The sequence below is a fragment of the Aphelocoma coerulescens genome, chromosome 5, assembly GCF_041296385.1.
Source record: "Aphelocoma coerulescens isolate FSJ_1873_10779 chromosome 5, UR_Acoe_1.0, whole genome shotgun sequence".
Lineage (NCBI taxonomy): Eukaryota > Metazoa > Chordata > Aves > Passeriformes > Corvidae > Aphelocoma > Aphelocoma coerulescens.
The window spans coordinates 14,675,859-14,699,592 of NC_091019.1; the positions used below are offsets into that span (position 1 = coordinate 14,675,859).

Here is a 23,734-nt window from a genome sequence, read left to right on the forward strand (position 1 = left end):
TGTTTTAAAAGAAATTCTAAAATACATAGAGTATATAAAATCTCTAAAATTGTTCTCAAATCCATTATCACAAAGTTTCTCACTACTTTTTCACATATAGATATATTTCACATGTGAAACAGCAAGCAGCTATGGATTATATCCTACACTGTGCAAAATACAATAGCTGTATTTTTGTGGTTTGGATTCTGGATCACTCTTTCTTTCCTTGTGTTTATTATCACACACACCAGGGCTCAAAAGCCAGGTTCAGCTATGATACACCAGTTGAAAATTACATTTTCTAATTTTTGTGCCAGACAATACATTTGTAATACATACATTTTAAAATACAAGTTAGAATAGTGCGTGAATAGTATTTCTCATTTTTTAAAACCATCATTTTTCTGAACACTCATCAGTTGTCCTGAATATTTGTGTCTGTGTCAAGAATGATTTTTTACTTTATCTGGAACATTGTCACGAAGCATCTGCCCAAAGCTCAGTCAAGTTGGTTTTGATCTGAAATGTTTGGTCAAATACTTATGTTTCATAATATATTTTCATTCTTTGACCTTTTTTTGGTTGATATTTTTCATGAGAATTTTAAGTTCACACAAAAGCCATAGCTTTTCCTCTTGTATTACTTTGTAAGTATAGTGTGGTTCTGCAGAGCAGCACTTCTTACCTGGCATTGCTGTGTAATTTAGCAGAATAAAAAGTTTTCTTAGTATGTTCTGCTGCTATTGGAAAAATACTAGGATATTTATAATTAATATATACAGGCCCAGCTCAGAGAATTTTTTTCAAAGCAGAAAACATTAACATTTTGAGTATGATTTAATCGAATATTTGTATTAAAAGGACTTGGTTGTGTTGATGTGGGTTTTGAGCCACAGATATATGCACTGATAAACATATAAGGGTCCCACTGAAAATGAGGATTTTTGCAAGGGAAGAGGAAATCTTTTTGTGTGGTAGATATTACATGTTTGCTAAATTATATACTTGTACACAGTCCTTTAAAAATGTTTGTAGGTGTATAGAACTAATATGCATTCTGCTTTCATTTTGAGGTCCATCAGATTATGTACTTCATGTCCCTAGACTAAACCAGTTTTTTATAAAAGGCATTAATGTTGGGATTTTTAATTAAACTAGCTTTCAGCTGGATGGAAGCTTTCAATAAAGTATTCATCAGAATGATTTAATCATTACATTTCCTCTGATATTATAATTATGGAAAAGCACATGATGGCTGTGCTACATGTTTGAAGCTATTGCAATGACAATGGAAATTATTCCTGTTTGATAAATGGATACCTCCTTCCCATTTTATATTGGTTTTGTGGCTTGATTGATGTTTTGTCTTGTGATGGCTAAGATTTGTGCTGTCTGATAAATCATGTACTATAAAGAAATGCAATATATACTTGATCTTTGGAAATTAATAAGTAACCCTTTTCTTCTTTCCTGCAATGTGTTTCGCTGCAATGTGCATTCCATTCCTCCTCCTTCTGTCTTAACTGTTATCTGCCAGTGCTTGGGTACAGAGATAAATGTTTCACTCATTCAAATTCCAAATCAGCAACTAAGGAAAGAGTCCATCAAGGTACTGTATTCTGTGTCCTGAAAGCCCATTCTTTTCTACCATCTTCTGCTGCAGTGTCCTAATTCATCCTAAAGTGATACTGACAGAAAGCCTTGTTTCTGCATTAACAAAATTCTGGGGGTTTTAGTTCAGCGTTGTGGTTTTGTTATGTTCTGGAGGTTTTTTGTCCATCGAATGTATGTGCAGTGACAGTGATTTAACACAGAGTGGTATGTAGAAAGTTTTCTCTGTGGAAGTTTTAAACAGCTAGAAATCAGTTCTGGAAATTGTAGTATTCCTACTGCTTTAGTAAAATAGCTAAGAAATACCACTATCTAGCCAATGAATTTCTTTCCATAATTATTGTTAATGAACAGGGGAAGGTTGATTACTGTCAAATCAGAAAGTCGCGATACAGCGTATGCCAAATAACGAAAGCAAACAAAAATAAACTGCTAGGCAAAATTACAATAGAAACATAATTGTGCCTTTTAATCACTGCTGTCCATGCTGGTAAACATGTTCATCTGCATGTATTTGTAGCCAGTTTTGTTGCTTTTGATGTGCCACAAGTGCTAATGATGGGTGCATTTGTGAAATGCTCCAAAGTGTCACTGTGTATTTTTGTACATTTCATCTTTGAGGACAGCAATCTGGTGTTGGAGCTTGCATTTTTCATACCAAATGAGTGAGAGCTTATTTCTCTTACTAAGTGTTTGCCATGGTTTCTGCTTGCTAAAGTCTTTATTATTTCATGTGTAGTAGCTGAGTTGTGGAACAAAAGTTTGTGCTAAAGACACTGCTTTACTGCATGAGGTGTTTTATAAAAGTGGCTGGCTGTGAAGTGGGAGCTGTTGAGGGCTGTTACTGACTCAGAGCTCCTTGCCAGCCATTCTCAGTTGCTGCAGTTCATCTGCTCACGTCTCAGACTAGCAGCCAGGCGGGCAGAGAAGCTAAGCTGTACAGACAAGTCTCTGTTGAGGGTTATCATACAGAATTATTTCTTAATAGAAACCTAATCCTGCTTCTAAAAAATAGAATAAAATTATTTTGCTGGTTGAGCTATCTCAGTGGAATTTACTGTTATCTGCATCTTTTTTTCTTCTATGCAAGAAATGTTAACTATGCACATTATTGGATTTTCCTGAAGAGGGGTGGGTGTTGGTCCTATTGTACCTAAATTTCTAGTACAATGAGGTATTTATGGTGCCTCTTTTGGATATCTTGCCTTACAGATTTATGGACAAGAGTCTTTTCTGATAATCTGATTTACTGCATATTGGGATAAAGAATTTCACACTGCCATTTGGATGCCAAATTTAGTGTAGTTTAAGGGATTTTATTTTCAAGTAGTGCTATTCATACTCTGAGAATCCAATACCTTTCACATGCCTCATAGTGCACACACAAAAACAATCTCACGAGATCCTGGTTATTAATTGAGGTACAAGAAACAGAAAAATATTTACTGTCTGTCTTTTCTTCTAGCACTAAACAGGCCTTGGCAATCTGGTTTATCCCTGCTTTATCTTACATTAAAATCACCAAAACTCTCTCAAGCATGATGAGATTAGAGCATGTCTGTGTGCTGTAGGAATTTCCTCCCCTGGCAGTGCCAACAGAGCTGCAGCAGCAAGGTGTACAACATGCAAACTCAAAGTGCTGTTGGGATGTTGGTGTGATGCCATTCAAAAATTGCTGCTTTTCAGGTGCAGTCCGTGGTTCCACATCACACTGCACTGTTTCAAGCTCATGTTGTTGCTAGCTTTGGGATTTCTGTACTTTTCTGATTTCTGTTCCTCTACAAATTTCATTTCCATGCACTTACATGGACACTACTATTTGCAAGTTGTGATTTATCACCACATTACTGATATCATAGCAACTATTTCCTCTACAGTAGAAAGCTGTGGACAGAGTTAGATGAGTGTCTTAAGTTAAACAACAATGCAGTAGGATGGTTTTGATAATTTTTGTTACAAACCAATTTTTTTTCCAGTACATGCTGTTAATTATGTCCTGTGAGGGATGCATGTGACATGTTTAAGCATATGTCTTAGTAATTCTGATCTCCAGTGCCTCACACAAAGAGGTTTTTAAATATTCTTCATTCTTATGAAGGTGTATGGGCGAGTCTTCGTTCAAGCAACCGATTTATCAACACTCAGACTCCATTCATTGATGTTGGTGCAAGACTTGCAGGGAAAGATAACACCCCTCCCTACAGTAGCAGCTCTTTTCTACAAAGTCAGCTTTTGAGAAGACAAGCAGCCCTCTATATATTTGGAGAAAAGTCTCAGTTACGGGTAATGGCAGTCTTTTTCTATGTGTAACATAGTTTTATTTGGTTGAGTTTAATTACTCTCATGTTGTTAGAAACAGTAAATAATATTCTAGATAAGCTGCATGAGTAATTGTCCTAAAGGTGTAAAGTCTAATGGAAATTATTTCCATATGGAGGATAACATTTAATGTTGTATTACTAAGTGGGGCCTGGGCTGGGTGAAAATCAAGCTCCGTGGTTATATAATGCAACAAAGTTAACCCAAATTAAAATATTAAATATCATAATAAATATTTGATATTAAACATTAATATTAAAATATTGGATATTTAATATTAAAACAACTAAATTGTCTTGAAGAGCAGTTAAAGATCAGGCTCAAACTCAACAAAAATTCTGTGCACAGAGCTCTATTTGCCACTTTTGGTGAAGTGCTGATGTGTAGTTGAGCTGAGAGATCCAAATGGACAGCAGATGGCCAGAGAGAAGTGGAGCTCTGCATTTGGAAGTTCTTGCTTTCAGAGCCACACTTAATGATACCTAAATACACACTTCTGTCCTCTGACCTTGCTGGCTGCTCATCTCGTGTTCAGCTGAGTCCTCAGCTCAGTGGTTTCTGTTTTGGGAAACATGAAACGGGCTAATTCAGAAATTTAAAGTGCAATTTTATTTTTCCTGATGTGTTGAAATACGTTATGAAGGAGACAGAATGTTGTTAGTCAGGGAAGCAATTATCAGAGAAGGAAACCTTCATTACTGTGGGCAGGGCTAAACTCACCCAAAGCCAAACTGATGAGAGTAAGACCAGCCCAGAACTTCTGATTTAAATACATGAAGAGGACCATGATGTCTGCAGTTTTGTACATATTTTTTCATAGATCTAATGTTTTAGATTCAGTTGCTTGAAAAACAGATGTCCTCTAATTCTTAGTAGTTTTGCTTGTTTTCTGAAAATGTTTTCAGATTTTTTTTTTTAAATCTCTGTGTTCAAAGATTAAAAAAACAGTTGTTTTCTGCTTTCTTATTCAAAATGTGAGCATACAAAAAATATTACATATTTTTTGAAATACAAAAGGCCCAGAAACCATTATTGGTAGTAGGAAAATACATCACTATTCATTTCTTTCTGAAATTATATTCCATCAGGAAGTGGAGGCATCATGCTGTACATAGAATTAAATTGCTATAATCCAAAAATAACAACCATTTTTTGTTTGTTTGATTTCTTAATGAATGATAAATGAAGAGTTCAATCACGCATCTAAAGTTGTGTAGCAGAAACTACTGCTTTATTCTGCTAAATACCACGTCACATAAATTGATGAGGAAAACAGAAATATACAACATTTTAAAGAAATGGTGCTGTTTTCCTCAATTGCTTTTGTCATGCATTATTACAAATTACCATTGTTGAGTTACTGAATTTATTTTTGAACCATGCCAAAATATAAATGGAATTAAAGCCGGGCTTTCACTTTCCTACATTTTCGCTTGGCATTCTACGGAGGAGCTTAATGAAGATTATTTGCAGGCCAGCTTTAATTCAATGAAAGCAATTTCTGAAGAAAACTCAAGAAGTTTGGCATGAACCTCTTCAGTGAGGTTCTTCATACTTGAGAATTGTTTTTCCTAATAATGTTCTCCATATTATGCTTTTCATCATAATCCGTTGGGTTTTGGTGGGGTTTTTGTTAGTCAGCTAACTTGTTCTCTTAATTCAGTCCTCCTCTCTTACTGCTTCTTTGCTAAAGGCAGTAAGTTAAGTAAAACATGAGGAATTCTGCTAGGAAAACCATCCAGCTGCTGCTCTGTGCTGAACCAGGTACTTCAGTCAAACAACTCCCTCAATGTCCAGTGTCTCCTTAGATGAGTCAGCTGGTTTGCAGTTATGAGGGTTCTTTTTGGGTGTGGGGGTTACTTTTTTCTGCTTTATTGAACTCCCAAAAGGTGTCCTGCACTGTTCATATGTCATCTGTACAGATATTTTCTTTTTTTTTTGTTTATTGTTGATTTGCTTTAAAAATGTTAAAGGCAGCACATTATGTTGTGTATAAACAACTGAACAGATTGTCACTCAGCTTTTTCACCTCTATTACTGCTAGAATTATTATTATTATTATTATTATTATTATTATTATTATTATTATTATTATTATTATTGAAAATATGACTGCTGTGCAGTACATTCTGCTGCTCTGGTTATAGCTGGATACTTTTATTATGGTACATATTGCAAGGATTTTTATTATATTTTTTATTATCCTGGGCAGGTGTTTAGCTGCACAGATTTTTCATGAGGAATTAATTATTTAGCAATAAAGCAGGCAAGACTTTGGGATTTAAGGAGACTGTCAGTGAAAAATATGCTTCCCTTTTAAATTACATCTGCTGTTGTCCTTTTCATACAGGGGTTCAAACTTGATTTTGCTTTGAATTGTGAATTTGTTCCTGTTGAATTCAGTGACATCCGACAGACAAAGGCAAGCTTTAAAAAGCTGATGAGAGCTTGTGTTCCCAGCACTATTCCTACTGATTCTGAGGCAACATTCCTCAAAGCACTTGGGGAGTCAGAGTGGTTCCCACAGGTAATTTATCTGACAGGTACTTCTGATAATCTATATGCAGTGCTGCTCACACAAAATAAATTCCAAGCTCTTGTGACAGAGGACTATTGTGTTCTAACCAGCTGTTCTTTGCTCATTGTGATCACTTTGCTTGTTATCAATTCTGGCATTACGTAAGCATTATTATTTTAACACAATCATAACATTTACAAATATGGGAGGCATTTTTATAACAAAATTTATGTTTTATAACATGGAACACACAAAGGAGAGATGACTGGGTTTTCTATCTAAATAAATTCGTGGTCTTGGTTTTAAATTATTTTTCTTATCTTATATATTTTAAAAATTAGAAAAAAGTGTGGAACAGTAAATGAGCTTTTTGATTTTAGAACCAGTATTTGACTCTTCCTATGTATTCCCACCCTGAATTTTGATATGCACAAGTTAAAAAATAACCAAACATCTGTTGTGGGATATGGGGAAGTGTTTGTGGGGAAGAGAGGATTCTCTGTGTGTTGAGGTCTTCTCCCTGAATCTATACCTTTATTTCCCTATCTCATATTCCTTTACATAAATATTAACCAAACCAAGGCAAGACTGGAGCAAACTTGCAAGATTCAAATTAAGAAGGATGTGGGAAAGCCAGCTCTTTGTAAATCTAAAACCACTTTAATTACAGTGAATGTTTTTTAACAGCTGCTTGTTATGTTTGGAATCTGCTGCTGAATATACTTTTCTCAAATGCCATTAATCACAGAAAGCAGAATAGAAACTTATGCTGATCTCTTAAGGAGGAAATACTTGGGAGAAACATGTCAGTTATTACACATCAGAAAATGCACTCCTGGTTGAAATATCCTGCAAGGGGTGGCTTAACTTCTTCCCTGAGGTGTGAGCAGAGCTGGTCATGGCTGGGTCTGGCCACCGAGCTTTTCAGGAAGGGGAGAAGTGGGGGAGAGCATGAAAAAATTTGATTTCCTCATCATGTGAACATTTTCAATCACAGAGTGTTTGAGCAAGTTGGTAAGTGTAGATAAATGAATTTAATTTCATTTCATCATTGAATTGATGAAATAAAACGTAGCAGCCCAGGGATGAAGGGCAGATAACACTGGAGTTACTCTCTTTTGGCATATTGAAGGGGATCATTCTTTTCTTTGAGTTCATCACTCTGCTGAGGACTAGGACATAATGTGACATGCCAGCTTTGTTACATTTAAACCACATTTCTGTGGTTTAAATCATGTCATATCTGACTTATGTGATAAAGCTAATTTATGACTGATAAAGTTAAATTATGACTGATTTGGCACATTTTCTACTATTCCCCTGAAAGAACATAGATCTGTCATCTCAGAAATGTTTTTATTGTATTCTGCTTTCCTCTTCTGGGCAATAGAAGTTTAACATTACTGATTTTAACACTGTATGGACTAACTGTCTATTTATAAGAACGTGAATGCATAGAAGAAAATTGAAATGCTGCCCTATATTCTGAACACAAATTATAAAAATAGTGGTTTGCATTTTTAACAATGAATCTGTAAAACCAGATTCCATATCAGTTTCCTCATTAAAGATGGGAAAAACAGCCTGCCTTCTATTCTACTGCCCAAGAAAGTGTAGAAGAATAAACAAGCTTGGTTTTAAAAGTGGTTCTATTTTCAATCTGTTCCTATAAAAATTGCAGGAAAATTAGTCTGTCTGGGTTGGGTTTTTTCTAAATAATGGCTCTGTGACTGCTCAGAGGGGTCAAGGGTTTTCTATCACAATTGCTGTAGCAATATTCGGCAGTTTTTGTAAGAGGAAAAAAAGCAGACTGTCCTGAATATGGATGAATTTTCTAGGGTTTAGCTGTTGTTTGGTTGATCCTTTTTCCTCTTATTTTCTTCAATTTAATTTTCTTCTTACTTTCCTGTGCCTTTTGTACTTTCTGAACTTATTTTTTTCCTTGCCTAAATGATCTTACATGATTCTTGCCATCTTTTATTTGTTTTCCTATACTGTTTTCTTCCTTCTTTCAGGCTTTCATCTTTCCTATTGCTTCTGTTGGTTGGATTATATTCAGTGCTGCAAAAGAACAGTTTCACTCTGCTGTAAAAAACTGAATTGCTTATGTATTACCTATTATGTTGTTTACCAAGAGTGCTGTCATAGTATACAAAAATGGTAAAATCATCATACAGATTTTTCTTTTTAGTAATAATAATGTGAAGTCTCATAGTAAGATAAAATCGCTCAGATTCACCTGAATTTCTTTAACCTGCTTATTTTAGCATCATTGTGTAATGAGTATTAAAGTGCAAATAATTAAAGTGTCATCTTTTCATACATTTTTGCTTGTGTGCCCAACTATCTAAACTATTTCTCAGTTTGTTTTTACATTTGTGGTTTGATCATTTGTGGTGTTGTTGTTATTTTTATTGTTCAATTCATTAATTTCCAACTTCCATGGGATTGGATATTAGTAATATTATCTTGTAAATATCTTACATGGGTTCTCCCATCAAAGTACTTAGAGACTTTATGGAACCTTAACATTTCACAGGAAATTATATTAGTGTTAAGCCCAGGATGGAATTTCTCTCCAGTAAATCTGTCGGCTGTGTTGTTCCCATTCTCCTTTTTATGACAGCTATTTTATTACAGTACTCATTGGCTTTAATACATTTAGTTCCTATCTTCAAAACTTCCCTTATTTTTGTTGTAGTTCAGGTGGAAATCCTTAGACTGTTACATTTAACTGTTGCCTAATCAGTTGCATCAATGTATTTTTCTGTACTATATGTAGATCCAGGAATACATTTTTAAATATTAAATATTAAAAGATTCTCTTTATTTATATTTTCTAAAGATTTATCTAGAGCGTGTTACTCATTCATAATACTTTATAGCTTCACAGGATAATGCAACTGGGTGTGATCATCTCTGAACTCCTGGAAAATGGTTCTTCTGTTATGGTTTGTTTGGAAGATGGCTGGGATATTACTGCTCAAGTAAGCTGCTATAAAAACTTTGAAATAGTTAAATATTAAGAAAAACCACAGGCAATGCCTTTTTACACAAGTGACAGATAGTTCGGTATGACGTGAATAAATTTATGTTGTGGCAGAAACCAGAATGCATGAATCCTTGCAATCATGTGCAATTTACATCATGAAATAGTTCCTTAAAATGAATTCATCTGCATTCCTGCGCCTGACCATGTGTAAGAATGAAAGCTAACCACTGCCACAACTCTAAATTTACCATTTTAAACATAGCACAGTTTAGACACGGGAGGGATTTGTTCTCTTCCATTCACTTTCCATAAGTGATCTTAGGAGACCACACGGGAAGAAAACTAAATTTGTGCCAAAGTGCCTGTAATACCTGCTGCAAGGACAGATCACCTCAAACTACAAATTAGGTGAATCAAGATCTGCTGCCTGATTTAATAGATGCGTTGTGTCCATGCTGCTGCTTCATAATTCAGAAGAGAAACACAGATATCCATAATTCCAGTAAATAAAACCTTCATGTGCAGCCAGCATCGTAATACCAGGTAAACAAACACACAAAAGAATGTGACCATAATTATTGGAATCATTGCCAAACAATGAAGAGTAGAGAGGGGAGATACTTAGCTGGAAGTGCAAGAAGGCTGTGCTGCATTTTAAAGTCTCCTGAGATGCTGTTTCTAAAAACAGACTGCAGTTGGCAGGTGCAAAAACTCTAAAGTAGCCCTCAGGACCAATTCTTTCATGCTTTATTTGCTGAGGTAGCAGATACTATCTTTTAAATGTTTATTGTAAAAGGCGTTTTATTTCAATTTGAATGTAGTAAGCATTGTAGTCTCCTCCCAAGTCTGTAGCTGCTTAGGTTTTACTTCTACAGATACCATAAAGTCTCAATGTAACTGAAGCTTTTTCATTTGAAATATTATTTGGTTTGTTTTATAAAAGTACTTAATGTATGTGATAAAATACTTGTCATTGAGTTTATATGAAAGCTTTTGTTTTCTTGAACAATAAACAGGGTATTGAATGTTTATATTCATTTACTAAAGGTTTTTCCTAACTTCTGGGACTCATAACACAGAATATCCTGTCTTGTGATCTAGGTGGTATCTCTGGTGCAGTTACTCAGTGATCCCTTCTACAGGACACTGGAAGGCTTCCGAATGCTGGTGGAGAAAGAATGGCTCTCTTTTGGTCATAAATTCAGTCAACGCAGTAATCTGACCCTCAATTGTCAGGGTAGTGGATTTGCTCCTGTTTTCTTACAGTTCTTAGACTGTGTGCATCAGGTAAGCCAACCTCTAACTTTCATTTACAAGAAGGTTTCATAAAGAAATGTCATTTCAGATGTTATAGATACGGGTTTGAGAGAAGACTAGTAACATCATTCCCTAGGTTTTGCTAAAGTGAATGGATCTCACCTCAAGAAGTGCTGGAACGGTTGTCTAGAGGAGACTGACCCATCCACACATAGCAGACTCAGAGGGATGCTTGGTAGTACAGATCTATTAAGGTCGTTTGTGTAGAGGTTTTAAATAGAAGTTTTTTAAGTTATGACTGGCTTTTAGAGTCCTTTATTCAGAAGGAGGAATGGTGTGACCTTGACTAGACAGTTCTTAATTCCTTGTGCCTGATGATGAGCCTTGAAGAGGCCTTGTACTGCACCAGTTCTGGGAGCAATGACAGCTATAAACCAGGGGTTCTCAGATGTTCTGATTTTTATGTCTAGTACATGTGCAGAAGAAGATGCACACCAACAACTGCATTGTGTAGGAAGAAGTTGGGTTAAGAAGATTATACTCATTTCGGGTTAATTCTGAAGTCTGTCCTTTTCTTCATGTCAAACCACTAAATGAAAATTCTTTGCAGAGTTTCTGTGTATGCAAATACAGGAGGGGTGCTTGCATAGTTCATCTTGTACATGTGTCCTTCTTTTCCACTTCTCTGATTTTTCTCACTGAAAAAGCTGAAAGTTTCCTTGACATTATTAACCTGTGTTAAAATGTATGGATGACTGTGTACCACAGAAAATAACTGTTAAAGCACCAGCCTTTTTACTGGGAACACACATTCATAGGGAATATTTGCGTGAAAGAGGAGTCTGTGAGTAGCCTTACTCTGCTACCTGAAGAAAACTCCACAAATTAAATAACTTGCAAAAGCAATGGAAAACAATCTTCAGATATATCTATGTCAGATTGATAATGAATGAGCTTATAAGAAGATGAGTGAAGACTTACTGAAAAACATGTTATGGAAAAAAATCCCCAACTTTCTTTGTGTCCCAATCTTAAACACCAACAGCCATCATTATTGCTGTCTCAGAAGTTAATAAATCATAACCTTGGAATTTGCATTGATTCCTACAGCATTCCCCTTATGAAAACCTTAGAAATTTTTGTCACATCTTCCGTTTCATCCATTTCCCAGTGGTTGTGGTCATAGGTTGGTTTTTATTTAAAACTGGGAGATTACTCTAGAGAGAATCAGTACTGCATTTTTCGTTCAAAGAGGTCAATCTGCCCAAGTGTCACACTTTTTCTTACAGTAGGCTTAGGGTTATTGCTCCTTTTCTGAAGTAGAATAAAACCATGTTCTTGGTTGCAGTGGCTACAACAGGACAAAATTGCCATGTGCTGTAGTACTGATACCCATCTGCCTGGTGGTTCATTCAGTTCTGTGAATTAATCATTTGTCTTGGTCATGGTGCTGTATTCTACCTGCTCTCAGTGTCTTCTCTAAGCTTAAACTGGCTGATTGGATGACAGCATCCATTAGCAGAATGGAGTAAACCTACATCTGATTTTAAGCAGTAGTGTAAATTTGGAGTGAATCTTTCCAGCATCTCCCCTTACCATTTTTTGATGCTAGTCTGCTGCATATGTACTAGGTTTTTCTGGGAAGAATTTAAACCCAAAATTTCTGCTTCAGATATGTACTAAACACTAGCTCGTAGAAGATCTGAGCTAGTGATTTGTCACTTAGCTTAAAACCACTGGGGACATCAATGCATGGTGGAATCATCCACTCAACCAGACTAGGTTAGTCTGGGTAAAACCATGAATGTGTACTATGGCTGCTGAAACCTCAGCTCCAGCTGCTGAGTTCAGTCTGTTTGTCTACTCTGGGTTGCTTCTGATTACTTGCTAATGTAGACGTAGCCTACATCCTGTTTCTGACCCTGGAAACACTTTGCTTCAGTTTTACTGTAATAAATCTTAAAAAGTTGTCATTAAGAAAGGCAAGGAAATTATCCATGCAGTATTTCTTTCTCAGGTGATTCAGAGATGACACAAATTTTGGAAGACAAATGGGTTATCCAGAAGAAAGTTAAAAATTAAATTCAAGGACTTGGGTTTATTGTCATGAAGTAGAATGGACTGTGTTTTCTTCATGGCAGAATTCTTGGTTTTACTTTGAATAAAGGTTAACACAGTCTGCAGTTCTAAGGACACGGAATAGTGGATTATAATCATCCCACCTTGGAAAGTTAGGATGAAATGCAAAGTGGGATAAACCCCTGCTGTTAACAACTGTCAGGTACGATTTTGCCTCAGGCTGCACTCATGTGAATGTGTCGAGGAAATATAAGAACATTTCCTTTGTAATTCACCTCAGGTAGCAGCTTTGGTGCATATCACTCAGCAGGCATCTGACTATCTTATGAAATATACAGGTTATTAACAGATACATTTTACAGAGAGATCTGTATTTTCTGCTTCGTGAGTTTAAGCTGTGTGCATATCCCCTGGCTGCAGCTGTGTCAGCAGGACGAGTACCTCCTGCAGCCCATCAAGAGCTATGCACTGCTGCTCTGGTGGAGATGCCACCCTTCCAGTCTCTTAGATCAGGGGTTCTTGGGGGCCTGCCTGCTTTTCCCAGCCAAAATGTTGGGAAGATTTGGTAGAAAGGACCATTAGAAGCAGTTCAGCTTGTCAATCTGAAGAAGACAGTAATTTCCTATGAGGAAAGATAAAGCTGTGTAGGGGTTATAATCTTTTTGAAGTGTTATCTTCATCCAAGACAGGGCATGGGAAGCATAATCAGTGTAATATTGATAATATAGACTTCTCTGTTTTTAGAAAAAAATCTGTAAGCTAAATGACTTACAGTCCCATGGAGAATGCAATTCTGACTAACTTTTCTAGCACTAGAGTTAGATTATTCTTCTAACTCATGATGATGGCACAGTATTGAGTTACCAAATTCTAACTGCATGGTTGTAAATTCTAGGGAAATTGCTTTTGAAGTCAAATTATTGGTTGAAATTTCGTATGAATTTACCATAAAAAATAAGTTTTCTTAACATCTGTGCTTGAAATCTTCTGTGAAGTTTCATTGGTTTCTGTGCAAATTGTTACACAATTACAGAATCCAATTAGGTTGCAACTTGACCCTGAAGTGTTATATATTATGATCAGTTTTTAAAAATTACCCATTAACTGGAAGCAAACATTTGGTCCTTTCAAAGTATTTTTAACCTTTAGAAATATACTAGGTGCAGTAAGAAAATTATCACAGAGCCAGTAGATGCATTAAATGTCATGGGTTAAACTAAAGATACAGAGAAAACAAATGAAGCAGTGATTCCTAAATTAGAACTGCATCATCTTATAAAAAGTCATTGTTTATGCCAATATCTCCAGGTGTCAGCTGAATTATTAATGCAAAATCAGTCTTTCACAATAGCAGCATCTGGCAGATACTTTCTCTGCTTCTAAGGAGACTATGCAAGTGATGTCAGTCAGGAAGCTTTTCTTATTTTTCTTCTGAATCTATTTGGTAATTTATTAAATATAATCAAAACAGGCTGATTTTGTAGAGCTGACTTCTTTTAAGCTCAGTAAGGAGTTCTGTTACAGCGCCCTGTGTAAGAGGAGGTGAGTGCTGCTCCCCCGGGAGATGTGTGCAGTTATTCCAGTGTTTGCAGGAGTAGCCTCGTAGTGATGACCAGCACAGGGCATTGGGAGTACTGGATTGCTCATTCATGCTAAGTAAAAATTGATATTTAATGCAACTAAAAGACCAAAATGTATTGGAAAACTAAGGGAAGCTGATAGATCGATAAGATTATTAAATATGATCAGGAGATACTTCAGTGGGAACATGGTAATTTTAAAAAGAACTCTAAAATGCTGAGTTTCTCTAATCATAATATTAAAAACACATATAGGTTTAATCAGGTTTTGAATGTTCATATATTATGGAGATTAAGACAACAGCAATTACTGCATTGTTTGCCTCTATGAAAGAAATGTTTTATAGTTGTTTTCTCTTTAAAAGTAAATTAAATAACTTCTAGTTATTATGATATTTCTGCATCCAGAAATCTCAAAAATTGAATCACCCACAACTTTAAGATCCATGATAAGATTTTATCAGCAGCTTGTTCTTGTAACTCTTAAATGTATTAAAATAATTATTGGACTATAAGCAGAAGTTAAGACCCTGTATATAATTCATGTCAAATAGCAGAATGTTGCCTTTCCTTCTTACAGTATATTAAAGAAAACCTTCTCCTTGAAAAAAATTCTTTTTTATTAAGAGAGCTAAATATTTAATTCATCTATGAAATTGAAGTCCTGAATTTATCATAGAAAAAAAATGCTTAGCTTTATTTTACAAGTCAGTGCAGGAATGTAGTATTTGTATCAGGGGGAAAATGGGGATTAAATAGGAGTGGATATATTGAACTAACATATCTTAAAGTATTTTAGCATTTTAAATACCCAGCCCCAAGATAATGAGATATGATAACAACAGATTCTCTGTCTGAAATGCTGTGTGGGTGTTTATAGGTCCTTTCAAGGGATTTTCCTGTCATTGTTGTATATTCAGTAGAAAACACTTGCTGAACACTTTTTCCCCCCCTTTATTTAGCTGGTCTGTGTGGAAATCTAAATATAAGGAGCTTCAAGTAGTCTTAATAGCAGTTCCCATCAGTACTGAAAAAATCCCCACTGAGTAACTGATAAGTTAAGAGAGAAACTGATAAGAGATTAGAAAGAAAATATGGAACAGGAAAATGAGTGGTGGGAATGCTAAATACAAGGCATGGGAAGATTGCAGAACTAAAGGTATATTACAGGTTTGATGTGAAGCTAGGCAAAGCACAGTGGGACATACTTCAAATGTGAAATTCAGTCAGCAATTTCTTTTTCAATTTCAAACTGTACTTTTTTCCACTGCAGTTAGGAATTTTCATTTAATTGCCATGTTTATTCTGAAAATAAAGATCATGAGTCAAACTTATTTGAAGAGTAAATTTTAAATTAGCACATGAAATTTCTTCAGGCACTCTCTCATCAAGATTTTTAGAATCTTTCATTTTATATGGATATCAAATATAAATATCAGTAACTAATGCTAAATTCTTTTTGCCATGAATATTAAACTTCATGCTTAAAATCTTACACCAGCTGTGAAGAACCAGCCATTTCACAGTGCTGTATTCTGATAATCTTGTATAGTTTTCTTAAATAAATATCAGCTCCTGACTCATATTGGAGACATTCACTGAGTTAGAGCTATAGCCTAATGAGGGTAGCAATTCAAGGAATGGCATAGTTTTTAACTGTTTTAGAGGAATAATGGCAAGACATTTCCTCAATGTGGGTTTTTTTTCATACTGCAGTATTTTGGGTCATGTTTTGAAAAGGAAGAAATATCTGTGGACTAGCAAGTACTTGAGAAATTGACTGTTTCAGGAGTGGTAGATGGAATGTCATTTGCAGCACTGTCTCTCTACGTGTCTGCCTCGTGGAGTTCTGAGCAATAGCAAGGAATCCACTGTGAAACCTTCCAGTTAAGGTTTGAATTCCAGCCACATCCAGGAGTAGCATCTTTACCTGTGAAGTTACATGGTGACTCAAGAGTTATCATAGAAGATTTATATCCAGTTGGATTTCCTGAAAGAATCATGGGCTTTGTACAGAGTATAACACTGCTTACTATACAGTTCACTCTATCTGCTCTGAAATGTTTTTGCAGCATAGACACTACATTAATTTATTTAGCCAAAAAATATTCTAGGACAAAATGTTAGAAGGATTTGTGTGACACTTGCCATTTGTTTTCAGCATTCACGGGGGAATTGTTTTGCTGTCATTTCACTTTATTATTTCTCACATATCTATTTGTATTATACCTCAATACCCACTTTTTTCCTTCTTTTTTTTTTTAATTTTATTTTTTAGATTCATAACCAATACCCGACAGAGTTTGAGTTCAATCAATATTATCTGAAGTTTCTGGCTTTTCATCACATATCAAATCGATTTAAAACATTTCTTCTGGATTCAGATTATGAAAGACTAGAACATGGTATGTGTGATCTTTGTGTATTGCATATTGCTTTTGTAGTTGTTATTTTTCTCCTCAATATTTGATCTACAAAAAGTTTGCCTGGGTTACAATGGTCCAATAACTGCGTGGTGACCATGTAATGAATTACATTTCAGATCTAAAAAGCAAAAAGGAGGTCAAGAACATGTAGCATTTTCCACATCAGTGATTCCTGAGCCATGCCCCTGATGGCACTAAGAGAAAGTGGAAGAAATTAGTGTCATACCTCAGGGTTTTTTAGCCATTTATCCACATAGTTCCATTTTCCCTACTAAATACCTTCTTTTAACAGAAACAGTCTCTGGGAATCCATCAGAGAGTGCATAAAGTTTCAAGAAAGAAAAACCTTTCCATCTATTACCTCCCACTTCTTTCTCTTGCGTTATCTTCAGTGTTTCTCTTTTTATATTTTCTTTTTTACTCCATCTGTCATGTGCAACCTTACTGGTTCCAAGGCCTTACCTGCCCTCAGAGCCCTCTTCCTGAGGCTACATAACCACAGCCGAGGCTGTTCTTGGGACTTGTTCACTAAAACCTGCTCCAAATTTCTCTGCTTTGTGGGCCGGTTCTCATGGCATACAGTCAATTCTAATGCTTTTCTTAAAAGCTGGTGTAGCTGTGGGGCAGATTAGACTTGAGCAACCATTTTATTTGCAAACAAAGTTAATTTCTATTATATATCTTCTTTATTTATTTCCTGTTGCAGTGGCATTTGATAGTAGACTTTGCTATACCTTCAATCTGTGAAGTTCCTTTAGGCTGTGCTTTAGCATTTGTTATGCATTGATATAAAGCTATCTTTTTGCTGCTCTTCTTTTCCCCAGGGACATTGTTTGAAGATAAAGGAGATAAACATGCCAAGAAAGGAATTTGTATTTGGGATTGTATTGAAAAGATGCACAAAAGGAGCCCTATTTTCTTCAATTACCTCTATGCCCCTACTGAAATAGAGGTATGATTTTTTTTTGTTTTGTTTTTTAAATACAGGTGTTTGGTTATTCTGAGTGATTCCTTGAGTACATTTTGATATCTTAATTGTTCTTAACTGATTTAAGTATTTGGTGGACAAAACTGACCCTACCTGATTGACTGGAGCAGTATCTCAAAGTCATGGAAATGTAATTTAAAGGGCCAAATTCTGGAATGTGTATTCTTACATCCTGGTGAACTAAATGAGGTTCCTTGTTTGATTTCATGAAATTATATGAATTGTTATTAAAATTTTCTTTAAAGGGGAGCTGAGTTTAGAGTCATAGTGGGATACATTTCATAACAATCTGATTGAATCACATTATATATATCTCTGTCTTGTATGATAATGTATGTCCCCTAGGTCGGGCTGTGTCTTGAATAATTTTAGAAAATTCATGGTACACTCACCATTGTAGAATTCAATTTAGAATAATCTGGAAAATACAGGTATTGTCTTGTAAGTCTGAAATTCAAAGGCTTCCTTCATGTCATTACAACACCTTGTTTCAAACAGGCACTGAAGCCAAATGTAAATATGTCCAGCCTCAAAAAGTGGGATTATTATGTAGAAGAGATTTTGGCTACAGGTCCTTCCTATGATTGGACCATGGTACCTGCAAAATGCAGTGTTTCAGAAGAAAACGACCAAACAGATGGTTCAGTCTCTCAGACTAAGAGGAAAATAGTGTGGCCATGTTATGATGATGTAAAAAAAATACAGCCTGATGCCATCACCAGCCTTTTAAATGTAAGTACTTGTGTTGCACGGAACAGTGAGTTCTCTAGTGCTCATGAAATTCATATTTACTTTTTATTGAGGTTATTGCCTTACAGATATGCTGTTATTAAAAGGATCGTGACAGATGTCAAAGCAGGTCTTTAGTAAGACTGACTGGTTGATCTGGAGATATGGTGGTGGTTCTGGGAGTCAATCAGACTTCCTGCAAAGCTGATGTTGTCCTGAATGAGCACTTCCCTGGGAGTACGCTGTAACTGTAGTTAATAACTACTCATGGATTTATTTTTTCACTGTCTTTTTTAAAAAATAAATAAAATTTTAGTTTGCCTTTTCTAGGAAATGCAAGAACAGCTATTTTCATTTGGGCAAATGGTGAATCTCGCTTTCTTGACCTCTTTCTACTCATTTTAAAGTAGGTGTGTGGTAAAATAACAACCCAGATTTTTGGACAGATCAGAAGATAGAATCTGGCACTTGTTGATTTTAACAACTGGGAGACAGATACACAAAGATAAACTCAACATGTTGGCCCAAATTGCTTCAAAAAGCTTTCCATGATGATTGCTCTTAGTTTATTCATGTTTACTAGAACCAAACTGATAAATTTAGATTCTTCAAAATATTTTGGTACCTGAAATAGATGCTTGATTTTGGCTTTTTCTTGTTTGGGCACACTTAGGCTGCCTAGGTTTTGTCCTTTCTTCATTAAAGGATGAAAAATGATCCCATTATCATATTTGTTGTAGTTATTTAGAGTGATTTAACATCTGTCTTGTCTTAAAGATGAAGATGTTTGTTGATTAGGATTAATTAACAGCCTAACATTTGATTATCATCATAACTGGTAGCACAGGAAAACGACAAGGGCGTTCTTCCCTTCCATTATTTCAAGCCACATGTGTGTCCAAAACCACATCACCACGTGCAGTGTTTTATTTTGAAAACACTTTGCAGACTTTACCTTACATTAAAGGTGGGATTATGGAGCCCAATATTGCAATGCTTGGGAAATTGGGATATGCTGTGAGCCCCCAATTCCCCTGAATCAAAGATGATTTTAGCAAGTCTTAATGTAGGAAGCTTCTGAAAGGATGTGAGTCCTTTTAGATTTTGATAGAGAGTTAGCTTTATTCTGGCACATTCCTCAAATTCCTTTTGGTCTGCTCCTTCCAATCATAATTGATCAAACACAGGAACAATGCCCAATTAAAAAAAAAAATTAAAAAGAATCTGTAAGACCCCCCCTTGACTCAAAATAAGACAGTCAGAACTCAGAGCTTGTAACTTCCCAAAAGAAAAGAAGGAGCAGCCTGTCAGCAGGGGTCATTTCAGGGATTCTTCAGCAAAGTAGAGAGAGCTTTGGTGTCAGGTAACCAGAGGCCAGAAGCACATCAGGAATACAACAATGTTCCCCTGCATTTCTTCCTGGGGTAGACGCCAGACTATCCATATCCACAGCTGTGAGAAACTGCCATATAATAGGGAAATTAGCCATATTATAGGCTAAAGATATGTGGGTCAGGTTTTATAGAGTTTAAATGTTATTTGTGAATTAGATTATAGTAATAAAAGATAGCAATGGAGAGAACATTTGGAAGACTTTGGAGAGGTTGTATAAAGGTTACAAAAATATTCTTCTAAGTTTAAAAAGCAAAGTGAGCGTTCTTTTAAAACAAGTTGTTAATTTAGGGCTATTGCTGATGTAGGAGAAAGACCTCTCTTTAATCATAAATCCACTGAGAATGTGTTGGTATCCAAAAAATGTTTCAACTGAGACCATATTTAGCATCGGAAATTACTGGGGAAGATGGATTCTTGGTTAGTTTATAATGATAAGCCCAAATTTGTTTGTTCTAAAGATATTTTTCAATTGAAAACTAAATAGTGCATTTCAGGATGTAAAGCTGAAACAGAGAAGTTACTGAGTGCCTTAATTCAGAATTTTCATGGTGGTGCTCTTCTTTTAAGACTGGATCAGATTCTGGTACTTCTAAGAATTGTGAGAGATGAAGCTGTGTGCACTCACAGACACATTGTGGATGCAAAGGAGGTGATCAGTCTCCAGAGTTCTGGAGCTGCTGCAGATTTAACTCCTGTCTCTACCATTCAGATATTCCAAAGCAGGTTATTTAGCAGATCTTCTGATAATGCTAATTGCTTGTAACTGTTAATTGCAAGAAGTGGATATTCTTACAATTTAGTTTGTTGTAACCTTTCTTTTTATACATATATATTTCTGTCCCTGTAAGCCTGGACAACAGGAGATGAACCAGAGATATAAATTTAAGGATTTTTTTTTCTTTCAAGGAAATGAATTTACTCATAGTCCCTTCCACACATGGAAGGGAAAAAAAAAAAATCTGCTGCTTTCCGTAAAATTTAAAACTGAAGGGGCAAGAGTAAGCCTTGGTGATTTATTGCCATGTATGTTTTTTACATGGGGTCTATTAAAGGAGAATTTAGTCCTAACTTTTCAAGTTATATACAGGAGATTGTTGAAAGTTTTTCATGTAAGTTTTTCATTTTAAGTTCTGGAATCACTACTCACTATGGAGCCAAAAAAGAAGGAATGTGACCCAGTTGCTAAGTAACAAGTCTCAGTTACTTCCAGATTCTGCAGGGAAGGATTCATACTCAGAAGTCAAGACTAGGGCAGAAGGAGAATGATCAGATTAAAACCTGACTAACTGACAGCAATAAAGAGCTTATATCCTTTTGCAGCAATTTGGAAAAGATCTTACTTTAAAAAGTGTGCGGTAAATTGATTCAGTTTTATGTCTCCCTTCCAGAAGTGTTTTCCATTCAGCACTTGGAAAGAGAAACAAGTAATCTAGAGAAGCCTTTAGTCTGGCTTGTGTTCATCATTCCTTATTTTTTTATCTACCTGAGACAATACTCCAAACAAAGATATTCTGGTTTTATTTCTTAGCAGAAAGAGAGCATATGTGACTTTCAGCTACCTTCAGTATTTACAAGTTCTGGTTTGATTCTTGCTGTTAAGCCACATTTCTTACATTTAGTTTCACTCTGGAGTTTCCTAATTTAGCTTCAGCAAGGAGAAGTTTGTAGAAATATTTTGTTCCTGTTACATTTTAAAATGCTAGCTTTCTTATTTTCACCTAAGAGTTCAAAATTCAGTTCAGAAGTTAATTTCCTGATCAAAATGTTTTCTTACTTTAAAAGTATAATGATTTTCTGTCTTTCAATTAATAGCAATTTCTTGAAGAATTTTTCAATCAAAATACCAATAGGAATTGGACAAAATTATGAAATCTACTTTAATTATTAGGTAGAGTAGAAGTAAGTAGAGAATTACTTTCTCTACTTGGAAAATAAATGTCTTGGTGTTTAGTTGGCTTCTATATAGCATGAAGGGTCTATTTCCTGTGGCAATTTTTTACTCTATCATTAATTCTTAATTGAATTTGCAAAATAGAGGTTTTAATTTTATTTCATGAATAATCAGATTTTCATAATGAGTAGTTGCTGAAAGTAAAAATGCAGGAAGGAAGAATGGCAAGTGATATGGACCATACATCAAAGTCTTGACAAATATATCAATGAGTGTTCACAAGTAAACATAAACTAATAAAATTGCCTCTTTTTACTTAACTTTTCACTGTCTTATTAACAGGAAATAACCCTAACTGGAGGTTATCAACATAGGTCATATTCCCAAGTTCCACAAGAACATGTTGTTACAGTTTGGCATCCAAATTGAATAAATCTTTCTGTTTCATTTCCTTCTTTTATTACAGCTTTGTATCACATTTTATAAACCAGGGTAAATGTTAATATTGGCAATGTACAGTGTTGGTGTCACAGCACAGAATTTGTTCTTTGTAAATATTTTTATAAAATACAGCCTGTCCTTATCAGTGTTGTGTTTCTGTTATGGCAGTTGGTGTTGAATTTTGTGTGTTCAGGAGAACTGGGGGAGAATTGGAAGCCTGATGGCTCCTCCAACCTGGGACATGGAGGAAGAACAATGTGGCTGATGCTGTCCTTGGGGGCCTTTGACTCCTGATTCTGATGGATCTCAGTTTATAGCTCAAATGACAAAGGCTTTTGAGCTTTACTGGGCAACACGGCGTGCAGGTTCACTGTGTGAAAACATTGATGAGAGAATGGTTGTATAAAAATGGTTGCAGGGAGTGATCAGCTAGAAATGTTTATTCTTAAGGAAACCCTTGTTACTTGTTTCAGGAAATTGAAAGGTTGGAAAGTAAATTAAATCAGAGCCCAGAGAGGTGGCAGCTTTTGTGGGAAAGGGTCAAAACGAATCTAAAGGATGACACCAGACAAGACAATGTAAGTAGAAAAGAACTTGTCCAATAGAATAATTCCATTCCTTCTGTATAGGCTACCTGGGGCACTGACAAAATCACTGTATTTCTTGGAGTAAAATACTGCTTTTGTAAAACTGAATATGTTGTTCTGACCCGTGATATTGGCTTTTTATTTCTTCATGTTGAAAAATATGTTTTTACTTGTTCTATTCATATAATTGCTTTTCCAGAGTAGATTAAGACATACAGATAAAATGAGCATTTTACTAATGCACAATTGTATGATTTTAGATATGTAAAAGATTCTTGAAGTACAAAAAAAAAGCTCAGTTCCTGAAAGCAGCCAAAAGGATATCACAGGTTTTCAGGGATAAATAAAGGTGTTTCCATGGCTAAATGGAGTTATAGTTTCTAAGTATGGATAGGAAATATTCTTGCTTCTGTTTCCGATTCCTGACAGTGGTAACACGAATAGCTGACAATATAGATACTTTCTAAGTCAGCGTCTGCCTCTCTGCTCTCTGTGTGCACCACTAATAATGCTAGATACTGCTTTTTGTGAGCTTGGCTTTTGAGCTACTGTATCTGTAGAGTGTTGTCATTTAGATTAGGACCAAATTCAGGATCCCTCTTGTTCCAGGTTATCAAGATTTTACTAAAATGACATGGATCTGTAAAGTAGCTCTTGGAAGCTGTAGTTTTTCCTTTCCCCCCCTTCCTTCCCTTTGAAATCAGGAAAATTTATTGTATCCAAATGTCTGTTTAGTTTTAGATGCTTCTGAGAAAGCAAGGCAAACACTGTTCAACATTATGTCACTGGAATATATTGAAGCTTTTCTGAAATACTGATTTCTTACACCTTGTGAACCCTTCTGCTTAAGAAATGTAGGGAATTGCCATCCCTCTGGCTTCTTCTCTGAGGCAGCACTGACTTGTATTAGGAAGACTTTTTTTGGCCTCACAGTAGTTC

The 23,734-nt window shown here is 35.6% G+C and overlaps 1 protein-coding gene across 8 annotated transcripts in view; it reads left to right on the forward strand.

Moving 5' to 3' along the window:
- Window positions 1-23,734, forward strand: part of SBF2 (SET binding factor 2) — a 234,386-nt gene that overhangs the window by 205,435 nt on the left and 5,217 nt on the right. For 5 of the 8 annotated variants that reach the window (XM_069016756.1, XM_069016760.1, XM_069016758.1 and 2 more), the window contains 8 exons: window positions 3,692-3,876; window positions 6,263-6,439; window positions 9,316-9,417; window positions 10,524-10,709; window positions 16,617-16,743; window positions 17,589-17,716; window positions 18,251-18,484; window positions 22,682-22,786. In XM_069016756.1, coding sequence (XP_068872857.1) covers window positions 3,692-3,876; window positions 6,263-6,439; window positions 9,316-9,417; window positions 10,524-10,709; window positions 16,617-16,743; window positions 17,589-17,716; window positions 18,251-18,484; window positions 22,682-22,786 — 1,244 coding nt within the window. Of the gene's footprint in view, window positions 1-1,519; window positions 1,592-3,691; window positions 3,877-6,262; window positions 6,440-9,315; window positions 9,418-10,523; window positions 10,710-16,616; window positions 16,744-17,588; window positions 17,717-18,250; window positions 18,485-22,681; window positions 22,787-23,734 lie in introns of all 8 variants that reach the window. The other 3 variants (XM_069016753.1, XM_069016754.1, XM_069016752.1) reach the window with 1 other exon arrangement.